Here is a 23,383-nt window from a genome sequence, read left to right as displayed (position 1 = left end):
ATAGATTAGCAGCATTCAAGTACTGGAACGGCCACCAGGGAAGCCAAGAGTTGAGCCATTGTCATACCTTGAATTCCCAATCCTCTATACACCTATACAACTATACTTTTGGGGCTTCACATTCTGCTTTTAGGCAAGTCTCTGTCTGTGAAATGAGGAATAAATTCTCATCTACATAACACTCAAGCATGACAAGTAGTGGGGAGGGAGGGAGAGGGAGAGAGAGTGACAGAGGGAGATAGAGAGAGATGGATGCTGATGCTATTTAGTTTTGGAATGACGCAGGGAACCACATAACGCCCGCAAGGGAGCAAAATAATTTACTTCAAACCAAAGAAATGTATTCAAATAAAGTCCTATTCACATGTATTCAGATCAAATCACTGTTGACAATAAAGCCCATTTAGAATGCAATTTTTTCCTCTCAGTGGTGTAATGCATATCGCTCCCTATGGTAATTCAAAAGAAGATAGCTCAGTTAAGACGGCTCAGGAAAATCAATGATGCCTTTACTGGTGAAAAGAAAACAGATGCATATAAATGAGTCAGCTTCTCAGTGGATTGAAGCATGCATTTCTATTCACTGGCCATATGGCCTGAGATCACGTTGCATTGATATATTCACAATGCATATTTTCCCACTATTAATCACTTATCATGAAGCGTTCTATTTGAAAATGTCACTGGCTTTTCATCTAATAACTTTTAGTTTAGACACAGTGACTAAACATGAGTCACCAAGTAATTAGAGTGAAAAAAGTTGACCAGGTGGGGTTATTACTTCACCGAGCTAAATGGCATCATGTACATATACATCCATAAGTGCAAAGGGGGGGAAAACTCATTTATTCTAACACAGCAATACCCCAAAGTTAATTGGGCAGCATTCTCGTCAGATACTTTGGACATTAATTTGCCAGGCTTTCTCAGGCTGACAAGCTGATAATGAAGCATTGTTGGACAGCAGTTCACCTGGTAGAGTGTTGGACAGACTGTTCTCGGGCTAACAAAGGCAGAGCGGGAGAGAGAAAGGCAGAGATGGAGACCATAATGGGGCAAACGAGCACTATCATGCTACAAATTACCTGCCAGTTTTGGTGTAATCGCTCAGTTGAATCATTATCTATCTCCTGAATCAATCTCGTTCTTGCCTCCTCTGCACTCGCTGACTACTCTTGGCACCGCACCAACCGTCTGCCACAACTTCTTCTACTAGTCTTCCCCAAACTTAGAAGAGGTGTCTGCGCTAGCAATTAGCTATTGAAGTTGAACAACTTTTAGTTTGCTGAGGTTTGTCTCCGGCATGCAGGCAGTGCGAGGGTCTTGCTAGGGACTGTGTGTAGCAGTTGTGATGCTGCAGCAGAAGGACAGGGGCCATATTAATGACTACAGGTCAGACAATGCTCTAACTATATAGAGGTGCAGGCAAACGGTTCTACAGAAGTGGTTAGCATAGCGTAAGTCTGCTAACAATGTATGCTTGAAGGTTTGTGTGTGTAATCACAACAGCACTTCAGGCACTAGAATGTGTGTCAGGAGCAATCTACTGCAATTTCTGTGCGACTGAGGCTTATTTTTGTGCCTGTTCAGACCAGGTGGCAGATGGTGAAATCCTGTTTTGTTTAGCTGTAACTTATAGTGATGGGTCTCTTCCATTAAGCCATATTAGGGAGCCAGCATGCACAATGTCAGAACCCTGATAGTAGCTCACCAAAATAGAACAGAGCCAAGATTTATGTCACTAATTACACTTAAAAAAAATGACATGTGACATGATAAAAGTTTATATCCATGTTGCCAAGTTGTATTCATTTAGCCTGTGTGTGTATGTGTGTGTGTGAGAGAGAGCAGAGAGCAGAGCAGAGCAGAGCAGCCGACCAGATCCATCCCTCTCCCCCTTCACAGCAGGAACTCAGGCCTTAATTACCTCTGATATAAACACAAATTAGTCTGGAACACAAACAGAGACTCGGCTATGAGTAATATCTTCATTTATACCCCATCATGTCCAATTACACAAGATATATCACCTAGACACTAGGTTTAACTTGTCTGCATAGTGTTGGCAGAGGGGAGAAAAACATAAATTGCCAAAAACATGACAGTCTTAACGCAGCAATTTTCCAGCAGCACACCATTCCATCCCTAAAATTTAGATCAAACGATTTCATTTCTGTAAATCCGTGGGCAATATGCATGCATTTCGGTGATGTTACTGTTTCACTGGTGCTGCCACAATGACTCCCAAATTACTCTCAAAATATGGGTGTGTGAAGCGCAGTACAGAGGTGTATGACAAGGTGGAAACATTTGATAAGTGTAACACTACCATACCCACGCAGATATGAGGAATAACTTAATAGCTTTTTAATAGCAACCCATGTTGACTTTATTGTTTGGTGGTGACCTCTTGTGGCTGTAGTAGTTATTATAACAGCAAAGGAGGAAGTCAGGTGACATGGTAAAAAGCGCAACAAAGTCAGCCTAGGGAGGAGGATGTTGTGGGAAGGATGGGTCAAACAAACAAGACTTTTACCCAGGAGATCACTGTTGGGGTCACATGTGAAACCAAAAGTCAACTGTGAGTTATTTATAACTGAAGTTACACATGTAACTAACTAAGTGAAGTTGTCATGGTTTTGGGTTTTAAATTCAGTTATTTCCTGTTTTATTTAGTAGAATTCACACACGTGTCTTGTTGTGACTTTCCACTTCCTGTCTTTGTCTTTTCCCAGCAATTTTTCTTTCCTGTATTCCCTGAGCTTAATCTTGGTTTGTATTTTCGTTCAGTTTTGTATTTATTTGTATTTTTTTGGGTTTGCCCCAGCCTGATTTTGTTGGATTTTGTTGCCTGCCTTTGATTTCTGGACATCAGCTTACACTATTAACACTTGCCTTTTGTTGTAAAACAAACCTGTCTGTCTCTATGTTTTGCTTCAGGGTCCTGAAACACACTTATTTGAACCCAAACCACAATCTTTCAGAACATAACCAAGTAGTTACGTAACCTTTGCTGGTATACAACAATGGTCATGTCAAGCTGGGAACAGTGATTTCCATCAATATTGAAGTCATTGGCAATCAAAATATTCAGTCGTCTAGGTATGAGGTTGTATTGTCTTTGGGAGTGTCAGGCATGCAATATGATGTGGGTGTTGAAAGCTGTCCAATGCACCACAGAGTTGAACATGAACACGAATGGTTATTTTGAGTTGATCATTCACATCCACTCCTGCGGCTGTTTACACTCACTAGACCACAAAACATATATTAATCTGTCGCTGAAAATAGTCCCGACAACTACATGTGTGTGTGTGAGTGATGTTTGATGTTTAAGGAAATTGCTGCAGTTTTTTAAGATTTAATTCTTCAGTGGAAACATTTGGACTAAAGACACAGTGAAAATCGGTATTGAGGGACTTCCGGTTTGGCACGAAAGAGGATGGCAGCATAGGAGAACGTGCTCCCGACGTTTGAGATAAAAACAGCCCACAGCGACTCGAATTCGTAAAGACTATTACCAAAGTAAAGATAAAGTAAGGGGCTTAAGATGCCAAGAACCAAAATCAAAAAGAAAACTACAGAGAGTGAGCTAGAAGAGAGAGACGGAGACGACCAGACATCGCCTGCTAGCAGCGCCATAGAGGACAATGACATGCTAACAGACGAAGGAGAACAAGCTAGCAACGCAAGTCTGGACCTAGGTCAGCTGATACTCAGAGAACTGAGGGAATTTAGAAAAGACAATGATGCGCAACTGAAGGGAATCCGAGAGAAAATAAATAAGACAAACACAAGAGTGGAAGAAGCTGAGGAAAGGATCAAAGACACCGAAACTCGAATACAAACTAATGAGGAAGCAGTAACTGAGATGCTTAAACTGCAAACTGAAATGGATGCCAAGCTGACGGACCTGGAGGGACGATCCAGAAGAGAAAATATTAGAATACACGGAGTCAAAGAGGGATCGGAAGACGACGCACCGTCAATGGTTGTTTTTGTGGAGCGTTTACTAAGGCATAAACTGGAGTTGCCCGAATCAGCTGAGTTACGAGTTGAGAGAGCGCACCGCGCTTTGGTGCCAAAGCCCCCACCAAGTGCAGCGCCACGATCCATCGTTGCCAAAATGGCCAGCTTCAGAACAAAAGAAGAAATATTAAAACTAGCCTGGCAGAAACGTGGGTTTGAATACCAGGGAAACAAAGTAAACCTGGATCATGATTATGCACCTGAAGTTTTGAAGCAACGGAAGGAATATGCAGAGGTGAAATCTGTGTTAAAGGAGAAGAAAATCCGGTTCCAAACCCCGTTCCCAGCAAAGATGAGAGTATTTTATCCGGAGGGAACTGTGTTATACGGCTCGGTGGAGGAGGCGACCAGCGACATGTCAAAGAGGGGATTCCCGGTAACGGTCATCAAACGCCCGGAGACTTTCCTGGAACAGATCCGACATCTCTCGTGGCGCACAGCCAGAAAGACCAGGGGCCAGGTGAATAAAGATCGGACCCGAGACTACAAGGAGAGACTTCAAGCATTCAGACGACAGGAACAGGAGTGATTACAGGACGCGAAAAACTGACATATTATGAGGACCGACGGTGAGATGTTTTTTATTTTTTATTTTTTTTAAGATGTCTCCGAAGAGACAGTTATGGTGAGACGCATAAGGGATTTCTTTATCTTAAATATAGGAACTATATGTGGCAACAGAGACAATTAAAATCGTCGGGTGTTCTATCTGTGCTGTGAAAAGAATGGACAGCGGTCAGACAGCACATGAAGGCCCTTTCTCACCTACAGGTGAGAGAGGCCCCCCCTCAAAGCCCCCCTTTCATCGGGGCTTGCTAAGGGTCATATTGATGACCCCACAGTTGGAAGTCAACATATTTTCTTTATATTCTGTATCTGTTCAAAGACAACTTAAGGTTTTTTCTACAGCTGTCGTTCTATACAGCTCTAATGTTCATATAATGGTTGTTTATTTATGTTCAGGGAGTGTATGGATTGCACCAGGTTATGCTATCTCAAAAGCATCCAAACAAATAGATTATGGCTAGTGGCAAGATAAAAATTACTTCATATAATGTAAACGGCTTGTTAAATCCAATAAAACGTAATAAGATAATAACTAAAATGAGAAAAGAACAAGCACAAATAGTATATCTACAAGAAACCCACCTGGACTTTAAGGAACATGAGAAATTAAAAAGAATGGGTTTTACAAGCGTGTTTTCCTCTTCTTATAAATTTGGACGAAGGAGAGGAGTCGCTATCCTTTTATCAAGCAAAGTACACTTTGAAAAAATATCTGAGATAAGTGATAGGGAGGGACGATTTATATTAGTAAGAGGAAACATCGAGGGGGAACCGATAACACTGCTAAATATATACGCGCCACCTGGAAGTGATATCCATTTCTTCAAGAAAGTTGTTAATATGATGGTATCAGAGACAGTAGGCCTTCTAATCTGTGGGGGAGATTTAAACATACATCTACAACCAAAACTGGATACTTCCAATGGGAAATCACAGAATACGAAGTCAATGGTTAAGAAAATTAATACATTATTTGAGGAGGTCGGTTTAATTGATATATGGAGAGACTTGCATCCCAATCAAAGGGATTATACCCATTACTCCTCACCCCATTCATTATACACGAGAATAGATTATTTTCTAATATTTGGAAGAGACAAAGATAAAATAAACACATGTGAAATTGGGACAATAGATTTAAGTGATCATGCGCCTATAAACCTGTCCGTAGATCTAAACTTACAACCAAAAATTAACAACTGGAAACTAAATTCAAGCCTGCTCAATGATCCTCACTTTAAAGAACAGATGAAAAGAGAGATCCATTTCTATTTAGACATGAATGACAAGGGGGATGTATCCCCTCCCATTCTGTGGGATGCCCTAAAGGCTGTCCTGAGAGGTAAAATTATAGCCATATCCTCCTATAAAAAAAAGATGAGAAATGAGAAATTGGGAGAATTACAAAATAAATTAAAAGAATTAGAGAAAAAACATAAAGAGAAAACAACACAGGCTCTATTGGAGGAAATTACGAAAACAAGAAACGAAATTAATAATTTGACAACGCATGAAATAAAAAAAAATCTGATGTTTCTTAAACAAAGATACTACGAAGGCGGATCCAAATCAATGAAAGTTTTGGCCTGGAAACTTAAAAAGAAAATAGCACAGAACACAATTCATAAAATCAAAGACCCAGTGACTAAAACAACAAAAAATAAATTAAACGAAATTTTGGGAGCGTTTGAAACATTTTATAAGACTCTCTACACTAAAAAGGCAGGAGGCAGCATAGCTGAAATAGATACATTCTTGGATTCTCTGGAATTACCAGTGTTAGATGAAGAACAGAATAAAATAATGATTGAGGACATAACAGAAAAAGAACTAAAAATAGCAATAAGTAAACTCAAATCAAATAAATCACCAGGATCAGACGGCTATACAGCCGAATGGTATAAGGAGCTGAAAGAAGAGTTAATACCGGTGATGCTTCCTACTTTGAATTGGGCTCTAAAGAAAGCACAAACACCACCCAGTTGGAAGGAAGCAATAATATCTGCTATTCCAAAAGAAAATAAAGATAAATTAGAGTGTGGATCATATAGACCTATATCGGTTCTCAACATAGATTACAGGCTATTTACATCTATTATGGCTAGACGACTAGAAATATTCTTACCTAATCTGATACATAATGACCAAACAGGTTTTATTCGAGAACGCCAAACGCAAGATAATATACGACGAACATTACAAATCATTGATCATATCCAAAGGAATAAAATAGCAGCTATGGTAATCAGTATTGATGCGGAAAAGGCCTTCGACTCAGTGAATTGGAGTTTCCTTTATCGAGTTTTACATAAATTTGGCCTACACGAAACTATAATTAAAACAATACAAGCATTATATAATAAACCCAGTGCTAGAATTAAAGTAAACGGCAGCTTATCAAATAGTATTATCTTGGAAAGGGGCACAAGGCAAGGATGTGCATGTTCACCACTTTTATTTGCATTATATTTAGAACCATTAACCCAATATATAAGACAAAACAAAGAAATAATAGGTATTAACATTCAGGGTAAAGAGCACAAATTGGCCTGCTACGCGGATGATATTTTGATTTTTCTGGGTCAACCAACAAATTCCCTACCCAAACTAATGCAGTCATTAGAATACTTTGGCCGACTATCAGGATACAAAATTAACATAAGTAAAACACAACTGCTTAAATACAACTACAGGCCACCAGGTGAAATTAGGAGTAAGTATAATTTAGCGTGGGAAACAGAATATTTTAAGTATTTGGGGGTAGTAATACCGAAGGACCTCACAGAACTATTGCAATATAATTATTCACCGATACAAAAAAAAATTAAAGAGGATATAGGAAGATGGAATCTAATCCCATACTTAAGTTTCAGTTCAAGAATAGACTCAATTAAAATGAACATTCTACCCAAATTACTGTACTTATTTCAAACCTTACCAATAGAAATAAGCCAAAAACAATTTAATGAATGGGACAAAATGTTGTCCAGATACATATGGCAAGGTAAGAGACCTCGAATCCGATTTAAAACCCTCCAATTGACAAAAGCAAAAGGAGGATGGGGCCTTCCTTCCCTTAGAGATTACTACTGGGCAGCACAACTGAGACCTATGATATGCTGGTGTAATCCTTCCTACGATGCTCAGTGGAAAAATATTGAAGAGGGTCTGACTTCCATTCCCATACAAGCACTTATAGCCGATAGCAGCCTTCAAGAATTTATAAAAAATACAGAAAACCCATGGTTCAAGTTGACACTTAAAATATGGAAAACAGTAATAACAGAATACAAATTAGAAGAGGATATTGTGGTCCTTAAATGGTGTGCATATGACACACAATTTGTTCCAAATAAATTAGATATGAGATTCAAGGAATGGACAAATAAAGGATTAACAGCTTTATGTAAGATAATAAAGGAAAATACACTACTGAGTTTTGAACAAATTAAAGAGAAATATGCTCTAGAGGCACAGGACTTTTACCGCTACCTGCAGCTGAGACATTTTATCAGTAACAAGTTGATATTTATATCAGAATCGAGCAAACAGCTGTTAGATGTATTTAAAAGGGCATATGGTGCGAACAAAGATAGAGGTATTATTTCAGGTTTATATAAAGGGCTTATAAACAAGAAAGCACATTCAACCCTGTACATTAAAACAAAATGGGAAATGGAAGGAGGAATAGATTTGTCAGAGGATGAATGGGGAATAATCTGGGAATATCAATGGAAGTGTAGCAGCTCACAGAGTTGGAAGGAGTTTGGCTGGAAGAGCCTGATTAGATATTTTATTACACCTTACCAAAAATCTCATTATAAAGGTAATTCCCCAGCCTGCTGGCGAAATTGTGGAAGTATGAATGCAAATCATTATCATGTTTTTTGGGAATGTCATGTTATTAAAAATTATTGGAAGGAAATACATAAGGCAATACAAGACATTTTTGGGAGTCACCTGCCCTTGCAAAGCAAAGTTATTTTTTTTGGACTCATGCCTGAAGGATGGACAAAGAGAGACAAACATTTATTTAGTATTTTGCTGGTGGCAGGCAAAAAGGCACTTACGAGAAAATGGCTTTCACATGAGAGTCCAACATTGACCATGTGGATGGACATTACGATGGATATATGCAGAATGGAGAAATTAACTGCAGATCTGAATTACAAGAAGGACTTGTTTACTTCACGCTGGAAGAAATGGATAGACTATATCACACCACGCAGACCGGACTTTGACTTGCTTAACCTGAGATAAATAGGCTGTATATGTAATAGTAACCATACCTAACTCCCTAAATGTTCATGTTTTAGTTTTGTTTTTTGTGTTCTTTTATTACTAGAAAAAAGACATTTATGCTGATTTTGTGACGAATATTTTAAATGGAAATAAATGTCATATTTGTGGCAGAATGTCAATAAAAACTAAATTAAAAAAAAAAAAAAAAGAAAATCGGTATTGAGTGATGGACTTGCGCATTTTTAGTATTGGTCAATTAGGGATTTGTTAACAATAAGAAAATATACATAACATTGGCATTGTTTTTTTGTTTCTGTTTCATGATACTAGGTGGAAGTAAATAAAGCATTCCCCAAAAAACACTGCTATCATTGCAAGTCGCCCATACTCTCTAGTCCAAACTTGAAAAAGTCATGATGCGGTCAAAACCAGACAACCCCTGGTGAAGTGAGGCAAAAGCAAGTCAATAAGAGTCGTTATAAAAAAGTCGGAAGACAGGGCAAAGATGGAGAGAATAGCCAAACAGCGAATGTGGGGGAGTGGGGAGAAAAAGGGAGTGGGATAGCGTGTACACAAAGCCCAAGGGAATACAGGGCATGAAGGGAAAAGAGAATGAGGGAGATAAAGAGGGATAGAGAAAAAAATGAAGAGTGGAGGAGTAAACAGAGAGGAAGGAAGGGCTTGCCAGAAGACTCAGGCTTTGGCTGCCTTTGTTATCAGTTTGCACAGAAATGTCAGTGCACTGTGACATTCTCCCCTACAGCTCTCCCTGCTGCCCAGCCTCTACTGTGTAACCCACACACACACACACACACACACACACTGCAACAGATCGCACAACCACGCACATTCACTTAAATTGTGGAAGAGCAGATGCACACATATTCACTCAAAAGAGCACATGAAACCATGCAACACACACAACATATAGTATAACTTTATTTATAGACTCATGCTTGCCTTCAAGACTGCATAGAGTGATTTTTAGAATATGCCTTGGTGCTTGAGGTTGAAGGTTTTGTGGCACAAACATAAATAAAGAATTGTAGCACTGAGCCAAAACAAACACTTTCTATAAAAACATACTCTCCAGCAATATGTATTCCCATAACGTGTGTAACTTTAACTGTGATAACACAGTAAGTTAGAGAGAGTAAAACACTTCTGATCGTTCAATTTGTTAATATAGTACATGCTCAAGTTAAACACAAGATCTCATACAAGGAAATAAAAGTTTCCTATGATACATTTTGTGGCTGTAAAAGGCAAGTCAAAAGGTGAACAATTAATTTTACTGACCTCTGAATTTAGTTTGGCCTCTTAGACCTTTGAGATGAGGTTATCCTGCAACAATAGCTGCAAGGAAATTATTTTTTCCGCACAGGGATTTATAGATGTGATTTTTGTCCTTTTTTTGTGGTGGAAGAGGAGGGCTAGTTTTCTCTGGTATGCAGCCCTTCAAGGCAGTCTTAGGACTATGGATATGTATGGAGTTTAATAGCAATTTCTGGCACATTGTCCAGCAGACCAACATAGTTAGTGATTAGCTGTTGAACAAAGTAGACCATGTAGCAACCAAAGAGTCATATACTTGATTTTGTCATGTTTTGTTTCCAGCCTTTTTTCCACCTGACTTCTTGTTGCTCAATTTTGGACCTTGTATTTTGTGGTCTTTATTTTATCAAAGCTTGCTTGTTATTCTATTACATGCCTGCCTCTGAGTGTCATGCATTTGGGTCCCTTTTTGATACATAACACATAGATTTATCAGGTGGCCAGAAACACAACTCAAAATGAATCATAATGTTGCTTTGTATGGTTTGGTCGTATGATTGGGCAACTGATTGCTTACATGCAACATGCCAAATCAACCTAAAGATGCACTGTCATGATACTAGAGAGAGGCAAAGTCACGGCCCTTCTGCTGGACCACTATGGGACCTTTTTTCAGAAAAAAATTTTTGTGACGTTATCTCACTGACCAAAACCAATAAGCGAAACCTTGTAGACCTGGTTCTGTATATTAGCTAGCTCACAGAACTGGCTAACTCTTTTCACATAACTGCAGTTGTCACCATGGCCAGACTTGTGGTTTTAACCTTTTTTTTTTTTTTTTACGTTTCTGTGCTGAGGTGACAGCCATGTTGGTGTTGGTACCATACATTGAGCGAGGGGATGCAGTTCAATGAGCGACTCACACAAAACTAAAAGGTATTTTACTATCTTTACAACAAACTGTGCCTTTCTTGACTTGCAAAGCTATCTTTTATATCGACAATTCATGGCACAATTCAATTTAAAAAAAGGGTAAAAACCTGTGCAATTTCTTTGTGAAATAAGGTCCCATGGGGCACACCAGAAGGGACAGGACTTTGTCTCTTTATAGGCTGACTTTGTCGATTATGAGTTTTCTTTCACTACTCTTATCTAATTACATGGCAGATTACTTGAACTATGACAAATCCCTTTTGAGGCCTGAGATGTTGTTACAAGTACTAACCATGGTCACTGATGACAACAAGCATGGATAAATGTCTTACTATCTGTGGGCTTCATCTTAAATCTACTACTGCTGACCACAAAACAAATCAGGAACTGACTGGTTGTTAAATATCATTTGAATGATTGATATATTACCAGATAGATCATTGAAGCACAACTGACATGTTGGCTAAGTAGACTATTTAGTACACAGATATGCAGGCATATGCACTAAGCACAGTCTTCAGAGCTGCATCCTTCATCTTATCTCTGAGCTCTATTCGATCTGGCATCCATGGCAACAGAAATACCAAGGAGCTGTCAGTAGATACCATACTGAATAACATCAAACTTCAGCTCATTTAGTTTTGCTCACTTTGGTTTATTCAACTAGGCTATAATCCACTCAGGAAATAGCAGCTTACAGGAAGCTCGGGGGTTATAAAAGCATTTACTCAGTGTCTTTGATATTGATGCTTTTTTTTATTTCAAAATAAAGCACACAGTATCAAATAATTGCATAGAAAACCAAATTCAATTCTATCAAGTCGAGCAAGAAGGTCTCTGGCGGGCGATATCAGATCTAACCTGGTAATATAAAATTAGTTTTTCCAACATTGTGTTGGTGCTGAGCTTGCAGAAGTCAGAGTTAACTTGTCTACTAAACAGAGTCAGGGCTTAAAACTACTATGATGATTCAGGTGTTTTGTGAGGTCTGGCCCTCACTTGGGCCAAACCAATAAGAGATTTTCCTGCTGGGGATTTGTCGTATTTCACTCCCAGCTGGCTCATTTTCTCTACAGCTAAGCACACAGACACTCTGTAAGCATGTAAGGTTGCATGTGCAGTCCGATTGTGAGTCAATCAAACTGTAGATAATCAGTTCTCTACATTAGGTGAGGAATCCACATTATCAAATCATACACATAGGCATGGAAAAAAGAGGAAATTGCCTCTTTTCTCCATGACAATCAGTTTCAATCCTATCAGCTCCATTACTGTAGGATAAAAACATCAAAATGCACTCTTACATTGACTGCATTATTCTAACAGGATTCAACTGTGCAAGTTTGTCAGCCTATTATCCCGTTCTGTATAGCCAGTAATGACATGCTGTTGCTTACCTAACGCATACCATTGCATAAGCAGCGTCTGTATTAGCAATTCATAACACAAGTTCAGTGTGAACTTGACAGCCGCTCACAAATGTCTCTATGGAGAGCTGTGTGTGTGGTTGTGAGAGAATGAGTATGTGTTTGCGACTGCCTGCCTGTTGACTGATCCCTCTTATCTGTGAAGCTCTGGTGGTGATTAAGGTTTATGTCTGTTGGCTTTTTGTACTAATGATGCGAGAACAAACACAGTGAGAACCATCTGAATCTGCGTGCGTAGGGTTTCATTTCACCCTTTTGTGGTATCGCCTGTGTTTTCTGCTTCTAATCATGTGACTGGGACCTACATTCAGCAAACAATCTGTACACTGCATCATGTTCACCCTTAAGACACTAGATGGGTAGACCTCAGGGTCTCTTTTTTTCTTTTCAGTGAAGCAGCTGAACAATGTTCAAGGTGAACAGCGGGAGCACACGGGGTGAAGCAACTGATTTTGGCTAATTTCATCATCAGCGCCATGTGGTGCAACTGTGACTGCTGGAGACATTGTGGGATTGTAAGTAATACATTTGAGGAGGTGTCGTCAGAATGCTTCATTCCTTCTAAAAGCTGTATAGTCTGTCTTAAATGCTTTCTACCACAAAGCCTCAGCAATAAAGAATTTCATGTGTTGTAGGTGCAGAAATGTAAATCCGGATCTATTGGCCAGTATAGCAACCCATTCAACAGCAAGAGCCTAACAGAACATGGCAGTAAACAACACACAGTTTGTCCAGGATGTGACCGCCTCCACAATTCTCACCAAACATCATGTCACATAGCATACCCATTGTATGGGGGATGACAGTTCTTCACACCACAGCTGTACCCAGAAAGAATAAAAAACAACATTTTTTCACACAATTCTTTCCTGTTCTAAACAAAATCAGGACACAAAGATGCACACAAAATCAGCTTGTATAAAGATGGCAGTAGATTAGCAATGTAGAAGTTTTCCTGAAATAGCAACACTATACATTCGAACTGCATTTATTTCAGCCCAGCGAGGGCACAACTGTCACATTAAAATAAAAGAAAAGCAGCAGTGGTGACAGCAGCTCAGAGAACCAACAAAGAAACTGCTGTGACAAAGTGACAAAGGCATCCAAGAGAAATTTCAGATTTACAGTAGAAGCCAGAGGTGAGGTGCTTCTCAAAGGCTCTGCCAGCTTTGCCTCAACATGATTGATTTTGAAACACTTGACCATGAGATGGGATGGGGAGGAAAGGTAGTGCAGAGACTCAAACTATAGTCCATAAAGTAACAATCTGTCAGTACGTATCGATCATCAGAATCAGATAACTGTCCTAAAATGTTTTACAGTGGGTAATATAAAGGGGGTTTTGCTTTCCAGTTTCTTCAAATCTCATATAAAATCTCAATTAGCTGTTTCAGGTGCAGAGAAGAGAACACGCAGTGAATATTTGGTGTTGCTCTATATTGTGTCATATGTGGTAAGTCAAAGAATTTCTGAACTAAATTAAATCACAGTTATTAGTGTTAATGTTTATTTCATGAATGTTTGAAAGACATTTGGCTCAAGCAGGGATTCACTGACTGTAAGACTGTAATGTAAAACGATCTTCAAAGACAACATTAGCATTAAGGTGATGTGTAAAAGAGATCCAAGTCTTTAAAGTTGGATTGCCTCAGTGAGTTCACCAATTTTAAACTGCTGAACCGAAAATTTGCACGTACAGAATTTGTAGCCGCAACAACTACATGTAAAGATTTGTAAATAATGATAGTAGCCTACATAAAAATAAAATGAATGACCCAGTAAAGTAACAAACACCTCCAGGATTTCACTGCAGTGGCAGTCAAGGCATGCTGAATACTGAAATGACAACTGGGTGATTGCAGGGACTCACAATCACCCTTCTGATTGGCACTTTTACATCTGTACCTATGGACTGAGGTTGATTTATCTTTTCAGTTTATGTTAACACAAATGTCAGTAGAATATGCTTAAACTATTTCAGTTAAGGCATGATGCAGCAGGGAGGTGAAGAGTAAAACGAAGATGTAAATGGTATGCTTTCAGCCCTTTCACAGAGGGCAGGTAGTGGCGCAGATTGCTGTCTATCAAACTGCCACAATGTATTTTCTGATACCACTTGGGAAATGCCAAGTTCAGAAATGTCAATCTTTCACAGTTACTCTTATTTACACAAGCCTACTATAACTATAAGGACTGAATAAACAATAAGGGTTGAATAACATTTTTACATGTTTCTTAAGAAAAAATGCCATCATTAGATCCACACGTGATAAAATTATTTTTCGTGTAAAGAAAGCAAAATGAATACAAAAGGTTTATTGATTGTGTTAAAGGTTAACTGAAATGTGAATTAAATCAAATTCAGTAAGATGGGTACTCATGGGAAGCCATTTGTCAACCATTAATCTGCCATTAAAATAAGAGTCTGGAACAAGAAAATGCATTTCTGGCTAAAAATGCAATGTGAACGTTGAAATGCCTGTTGCTGGAAATGCAGAAACTGCCTTCCCAAAAGTTGGGATTTTAACCAGTGATCTTGTGGTCCAGTGCACAGCTGTGGGTTTTGTGCTCAAACCTCTTGGCCACTGCGCCAGACAGCAATGTTTATTTGTATGACAGTTTGTGTTTATGAGAGTTAGATAAAAGTCATAATGCATGAGGGATGTGGAATATGCTTTTAAATGTTTTTATCCTTTTCATGGCTTTATTGTGAATGGACAAGAAAGAGTGAAAGGAAATGGGAGGTGAGAGCCACGGGGTTGATTTGAACCCTGGCCCACTGTGGCGAGGACCCAGCCGCTGTATATGGAGCGCACGCTCTTCCAACTGAGATGTGGAATATTTTAACATCTCTTAGTCCTGTAGTGTCTGTCAAACTGGGAAAGAGAGTCTAACAGTTCCTTATGGTCCTGTGCATGGACATGAGCTCTATGCTCTAACCTCTTGGCCACTGAGCTGGACAGCATTGTGCATGTGTATGTCAGTATGTATGTATAATAATATAAGTTGAATAATGTATGAAGGATGTGCCCGCTTGCACAGTAATTATACTGCTGTGGCTTTGAGACACCACAACAACACACAAAAACCACCTGCTCAGGACACAAATGTAGATATTATCATCAACACAACCAGGCACCGACACCATGCCAAAGATCAGAGGACATCTCAAGTGTAGCAGTCAAGTGTGTGTGTTATTGCTGTCCAGCTAAATCCAATAACAGCCCCGTTCTTACCGCGGTCCTTCAATAAAACAATGTCACCTACCTGTAGGGGACCCTTCGAGCACCTCTCCTGTGTAACGTCTCTCTTTGAAGATGGGCCGGTTGTCATTTTGGTCAATGACAGTGATCACTAGTATGGCTGGTCCCTCGATTATGTTTCCAGCGAAGTCTGTGGTTGAAACTTCCAGCTGTGTGGGAGGGAAGACAAAGGGGTTATTTTCCACAATGAAGATGCTCTTCTGTGGGTGACTTTTATTTACAGGAATCTTCCTGTAACAGTAGGTGGCTGGTTCAAATTCTGTACTGCTCTGCCTCCAGCTATTACAACCATCCCAACAGTTTTCCAATTAAAAGATGGCCACAGTTAAAAATGGACTTTATCTTCCCTGCAAACATCACGGCAATTCACTGCATATCGCTCTATAAATACCAATGATGCTTAATAGCTGAATTTTCTACATTTGTCTGAAGACAGATAAACACAGTCGCAATTAGTCCATCTTTGCTGCTGGTGGTGGGCAATTTCTCTGGATTGCAATAATAAAATTATTTGGTCCTGGTGCCTAACAAGTACCCGCACATTTAATACAAAGTACCATAACATCTGCTGTTAAATAACAATTTGGGTATTTTTAACTCAACCTCAAACATCAATGCAGCAGAGATTATTGTGTTTGTGATTATCTGGTGAGAACTTTTCACTACATTTGGTCCATTTATGTTCTTTTTATTACTTCCCCTTAAACCTGACTAAAACGTTTCCTTGCATATGTATGACTTCAGATTCCTTTACATGCACTTATAGATGTACAAATGAAACCTATTCAGTCCTTCACCTCCGTGGACCCACATCACATATTTCTGAATTCAGCTTCTCCCTACTTTGCAGTATTGATAGTCATCCCCCCTGGTTCACATAGGGGACCACATCAGCTTAATAGAGTATAGTGGAAATACTTTGCATGTTATCAATTCAGCAAACAGGAAGCCTGTCCAGTCTAGTCAGTCTACCTCTTTTTCTGCTTTATTACAATGTTTTCTACCTGTCCAACACTTGCCTGCATGTTGGGCTCTACCATGGACAATGGAGGGTAAATATGTATGCTCAAACTGTAAATAACTGTTATTGTGTCAAAATAATTAAAATGAGGTGAATTTTGAAGAGAAACTTAATAAGTTACAACTTCATTTTTTTTTGTTTTTGCGAAACCTACAGTAATAGATTGTAAAAGTAGCTTACAGCTCACAACCCTAACCCTAGACAATTTGTTGGTATCATTGTGCTATACCAACTGATGTGGTAATGATAATATTTAAATAAAGACTTGGAACAATGTTGTAAAAATCTGTTTAAGCAACAGATCTGAAAGACTATGGCTATATTGAGACTGCAAGCCCAAATCAATTTGTAGTCATATTCTGATTGTATCCAGATTGATTTTAGGGAGTCTGGACAGCAAAAAAAACACACTCAAAATGCAATTTTCACAAATTTGATAGTCAAAGGACAGTCATGCTGAAATAAATTATCTGCTTGTTTGGTGAGCAGGACAATGGCGGACAGTGCATCTTCAAGATCTGATCTGAGCAACAAATCTGATTTGTCTGCAGTCCACAGCCGTGCCAGCAGCTCTGTGACACTGTATTTAGGCGCAGCGGTGCTTTGAGCACTGTGCTATTGTCACCATGTTAACATACTGACAGTGACAATGCCGACACGCAGCTGTTTAGTGTGTTGACAGAGTTGTCAGGAAGGAAAGACAAAGAAACACTTTCAGGTTCAACGCACACATCTCTTTTGCACTCCTGTTTCTTGTTGACAAACTCAGCATGCTTGGGGCTAGTAGCTGGACATATGTCAAAACACAGTGTTAACAATGCATAATGTTAACTAAAACTGGACAACTCCATGTAGAGCCATTTTCTCACTAATAGCAGGAGCATGCAAGACTTGAATTCATAAATACAAGTAGAATCACAAATTGGCCTGACAAATGATTGAACTCACAAGAAAACAGGAAAGCTTTTCCTCCAAGGTGCTACAGGCACACTGTTACAATAATGGGATGGCTTAGTGTGATTACCAAAGAAAATTAAACCGTAGTTGAGAGAACTGCTTGTCTTGTTTATTGAAGAAAGTTTTCCCTGCAGTAGTCTCTTTTGTTTACTATAATTAAACACATTTATGTATCAGAAAGAATATGGTTTTAATTTTAAAGCCTTATATCTATAATTTATAGAGACTACAGACTGGGAGAATGTACTGTATATACCTACAGATGTAACTGCACTTCACAGCACCAACTGCTACATTGCCACTGCTACTTGTCGGAAGTTTAGGATTAATCTAAGCATGTATGCTACTAGAAATCCTATCTGCAGATGAAGTCAGCGATCTGTAACCTATGAATATACCGTATGTAATGACATTACCTCCATCTCAGTCTTAATCTGTGGCTAAAGAGATCACTTCACTTCCTTTATTAGTGCTGGAGCAGGGCTCTAAAGATTCATCAGAGTAAGGTAGAGCGAGGTTCCTCCTTTATCTGCAGCATCACATTACCAGCCTTTTCCTCTCCCTATCAGTAATGCATGACATCACGCAACCTCTCTATCACATGGGTCATCCCACTCATCTCTCTCTATCTCACCCCTCTGTCTTCCACTTCCTTTGTCCTCCTATCCGTCTGTCACCACGGAGCCTGGAGCATATAGTATAATGGCACACATGCAGCTGAACTAAGTGTTTTAGGTGTTAGGAGCCTAATGGTTTCATACATCATCTCATCCCACTCTCTCTCTCTCTCTGCCTTGAGTCTATACCATGGGAGGCGTTTCATGTGAGGGACCATTTCCCCCTCTGTCTCCACCCGGCAGAACTGCTGACTCTCAAGGAATAGTGTTCTCAGCCCCATATGTATTTTCATCCAATCCACTGATCATCTCTCACACACAGGCTCACATACTCTAAGGCATATATTATCCGCCAGAAACAAGCACGCAGGGATCTGCATGGCACAAGAATTATCGTGCTGTGCCAACAAGCGTACCATATGTACGCATGACTTACTCGCACAGACACAGAGGCACACACATTAACACATGCACACACACTAGCTTTTCTTCTCAGCATGTCTGAGTAGTGAATGAGAACATTAGCTGTGAGGTGCCGAGCGTCGGCTCATTGAAATGGGGGATCGCACCAGCGTCACAGCAATAACCTGTTTGGCAGATGGGGGGAATGCATAATCTAAATACACATCGTCTCACAGCAAAGGAAATGCTGTGATCTTTCAAACAAAGCCAGCCATGAATAGCTTTGATTTGCATGACTTTCTTTGAACTGTACGGTATAACATGCAAATACCTTCACCCCGATTCCACGCTGCATATATAGCACATGCTGTAAACGGTTTTGAGTATGTATTACATTAACGATGATGAAGGAAAATCATATTGTTTGTTAGTATGCAGACTAATGTGGCTTCATGTTTTAAGTGTAATGTTAATGTTGAAAATAGTTATATAAACTTAATTACACATGTTGGTGAGACAACTTCAGGAAATTATCAGAAACAAGAATAATAATGAGAAGACTAAGAATAATAAGTGTGACATTTTTAGAAAAAATAACTTTGTTAAGTTTAATATTCATAGTTACAAAAGTTACAGTTATAGAATGAATTTGAAAATTATTTCAACTGATGGTATCCTCAATGTTCCTCAACACAGAAACACAGGCGTCTCCCAGATAATGTTTCAGTGCTATAGGTGTAGATCATGACCAACTTTTTAGTTGTTCCCACTTTGTGTTTTCAGAGTCAGAGTCCACAAGCATCAACAGCTGTTGCTGTGAAGAAAAATCACATGAGAGGTGCTAATCAGAGCTGCAGCGAATTCAAAATTCTTCATCATTGTAGCTGGGAACAAAACTCCAACACCAACACAGCAAAGCTGCCAAATTCATCCAGATTTGACACTGAATCTGAAGTTGAATTGATTGAGGCTCCTTGACTGTTGACTGATTGTATCATTTCTCTACAAAGTGTTACATTATTGGGTATCTCCTACCAAAATGCACCTTGGGAGTCATAATTATCTTCTCTACCTATGTCTTTTGTATCTTTTACCTTTTACCAAAGAACCATATATCTATTAAAGCAGTCACTCAACAGAGGTTTGTGCCAAGCCATGGAGGCATCATGACTGAGTCACCTATCATTGTCTTTGTGTACGATGAATGGGACTTTTACTTCGGGCACCGAAAGTAAGTCGTCCCACTTCACAACTCTGTTGGCCCCAGTTTCAAGTTTGATCGATGTACACATACAGTACAGTCAGAAAGTCTAAGACCAGTAGTCAAAATACTTCATACTTAAATATTTTCGATTAGTTTCAAATGTAATACTGTTTTTTCAATTGACTTTTTTCCTCCTTTTGCTTTAATGACAGCATGCACCTGAGCAGGCATGGACTCAACAAGTTTGTTCAAAACCTAATATCTCATGTTATCCCCAGAAGCTTTGTAGGACACTGTCAAATCATGCTTGGATTACATGAGTCATCATGTTATGCACAAATTTGTGGAGTCCATGCCAGCATGAGTGCATAAGTGGAAGATACCAACTATCAAAATATTCTGAAATATTCAAATTGTTACGCTTATAATATGTAATGAAAAATGTTTATTACATTTAAAATTAATGCTAAATAGAAGTATTTTTAGATAACATATATGTTTTTATTGCTAAAATTGTATACTATCAACATACAGTGTAGACTTGATATCATACAGTATATGACGTGGAATTGAGGCAGAGCTATTTCTTCTTCTGCTGCTGCTTCTTCCCTGCATTACTTTTCATTTACTACCTATATATATATATATATTTTTTTTTTTTAAAAATCATCTTAATTGTTCTCACTGTCGCTCAGCAGTGTTTTGATGTAACTGAGCCAAAAACCACAGTGAAGCCACACTGAAACTCTACCCAGAGTATATGTTAAACGGCTATCATTTATATTTTTATACCTTGTCTCAAAAATATAATCTGTTACTCAGAACAGTTTTCTTAGCCTGCAGGCTTTATGTGAAACAGTGGGTATAATTAAATAGCCGTCCTTGCAAGCAAAAATGTGAATACTCATCAAATAGTATTTGGTAGTAGCAGGATATCTTTTCTCACTCTACACTCATCTTGGCACTGCTATGACTGTAGGTGCACGGTCTCCTCTAATAGCTCTATTTGTACTCGAGTACAAAGAATCCTCACCAATCCTCGCTGGTTGGATGCTTGTGCAAATCCTCACCCGTGCACCCTTCCTTTCCTTCTTAGAGATCTTTGCATAATGGAAGACTGCAGAGAATATGTGCACCTTCTTTTTCCTGTGCATGACAGACATAAAAAGGGTACAAGAGATACATGTTTTTCCGAATATATCGGCCTGTTAGCATGGGAATATGTGGAATAAGGTCTTTTGAGACAAAAATCAGCCTCAGGAATATAGCAGGCATAAGTTTTACTGTACACACCACCATCATCAGTCACTTGTACCTCTGGGGAGCTGCCAATGCACGAGAATTGAACAGTCAAACTTAACTAAGGAAGAAGTCCTGACTGAATTTTAGAAAATGCATAAAATATCTCTATTCCGTGCTTGTTTGTATGTACACTATGCTTAAAATTGAATTAATGTTATTGACTCTAAAATAATGATGACGCAGTGTGTGTGTGTGTGTGTGTGTGTGTGTGTGTGTGTGTGTGTGTGTGTGTGTGTGTGTGTGTGTGTGTGTGCGTGTGTGTGGTGGATTAGTGAAGGAAGTTTAAGTCAGACCAGAGGCGTTGCATGCCTCACACGCCTCATCAATTGCCTGTTAGCAAAATGAGGAGGCTATTTTGTCTCTAGCACGGATGATAGCAAAATAGTTCCTCAAGTTGAAAATTAGCATGTATGTGGCAGTGATTTCACTGGCGGGAAAATTGCTTATTAAAGGCAGGGAGAATTGGAGAAGATGGGCCCTGCTCGTGCCAGATCAGCGGCGCTTGGTCACAGGGGGAGATGATGAACTATTTGACCATTACCTCTGTGTTTATTAGCTGACCTGGCTTCGTCTTCAGAGTGCAGAACTGTGACTGTGAGCCGTCTTCTCCGTGAACATTACGGGTCTCAGTTAACGCAACTCTCTGCTGCAGTTTCCTCTCACTTTCCTTTTTGCTCTGAGACTGTGGGGGAGAAACTCGAGCAGGGCAATTTTCTCCCAGTGCTGAGATCATTATCACACTTGGACCTTGACACTTCTCCATGTTAGAGAGGTTGTGGTTTGATTTCAGGCCAACTTTCATTCTAAATAAAGGCTGCACTTATTCGTTATTCACACACTACCCATGTAATTATGTATCATGAATACACCATGGATAATTTGGACCAAATGGATGGTTAAGTATGATTTCCTATTGGTGTTGCTAGAAAAAGGATTCTCTCAATCCTCTAATTGACAAGAACCATTTACTGGTCTGGTGCCAGACCTCATACATTTATGCTCTTTCACACCCTTGGTGAAAAAGGACTGTGGCTCGATATTCTTCAGTACTGAAAGGACTCTGAGCGGTGATTATTTAACATGCAGTCATCAGGAATTAGGGAAACATAAAAAACAAATTTCTCAGTATGCCAGAGACATGATGACGTACAACTGTATCTGAACTGTCCAAGGCTGAATAAGAGCAATAACATGATTTTATTCTGAAATTCACTGGCTTTGCTTCAAGTCAAATTTACAGTAAAACCAAATCTCTCTCTTTTCATTTCCCCTGTCCCCAAGGATACCTTCTACTGTAGCTTCAAGTCTTAAAAGGCCTTTGTGCCAAGATGAGAAGCTAGGTTGATTACAGGGAAGGGATCTACTGTAGGCAGAGGTGTGAGCTGAAGAGCCAGTCAATTGGGTGCTTGGCTCATTGTGGCAGAAGTAGAAGGAAAGGTAGCTCAGCTGGGGCGGCTTTATCACAGCCTTAAACACAGACAAGAGGAAGAGTGAAAAGGGAAGCGGAGAAAAGGGGGTCGGGTCATACATATGGAAGCGTCTCCATTGCCTTCCACTGCCATCCTCTCATTTCACATTCACTCAGCATGCAGCTCCTCCTGAGCCATTCAAGTAGTCCTCCCTTTTGCTGGGGTGGTGAATTCAAAGGGGCTCTGCCTGCCTGCCGTTTTCTTAAGATCCCAGTGAAACTGCTCTGCAGTGGCTTCAAGGTGAATAAGGCAGCCCGCACCTCCAAACACTCATGTGGCTCTGCCTTTATCAACAGCCTGCTCTCCAGCCTGCAGAACCCCCGGTCCTGCCCTAACACAGTTCAGAGGGTCCCTAGGAGGGAAAGCTTTCCCTCCCCTCAAACTCTCCTCAATGCTCCTCCAATGCACAGCAAGGGGGGCTTAATCTGATCACCGTGAAAGTTGCTGAGCTGCTTTATTGTGCAGCTCCAGCAAAGTGAGTTTGATTGGTCAGATCTGTATGCAACCAGAGGGTGGATGAAAAGTCTGTATACGTGAAGAGAACGTCATACACAACTCCTTCTAAAGAACAGAAAGGATAACAACAGAGAGATGTTATTTCTCCTCACATCCCCAAAGGAATTTCACTTTTTTCTCTATTCCTCTCAAAGAGTAGCATCAGCTTTCCTAAGAAAC

General features: G+C 39.6%; 1 protein-coding gene across 1 annotated transcript in view; it reads right to left on the bottom strand.

Annotated features, from left to right (window-relative positions):
• Positions 1-23,383, bottom strand: part of cdh13 (cadherin 13, H-cadherin (heart)) — a 383,964-nt gene that overhangs the window by 170,860 nt on the left and 189,721 nt on the right. Inside the window, exon 7 of the mRNA XM_073472809.1 lies at positions 15,741-15,885. Coding sequence (XP_073328910.1) covers positions 15,741-15,885 — 145 coding nt within the window. The remainder of the gene's footprint in view (positions 1-15,740; positions 15,886-23,383) is intronic.

Source organism: Pagrus major, chromosome 8 (assembly GCF_040436345.1).
Source record: "Pagrus major chromosome 8, Pma_NU_1.0".
Lineage (NCBI taxonomy): Eukaryota > Metazoa > Chordata > Actinopteri > Spariformes > Sparidae > Pagrus > Pagrus major.
This window is presented reverse-complemented; position numbering and strand designations above follow the sequence as displayed.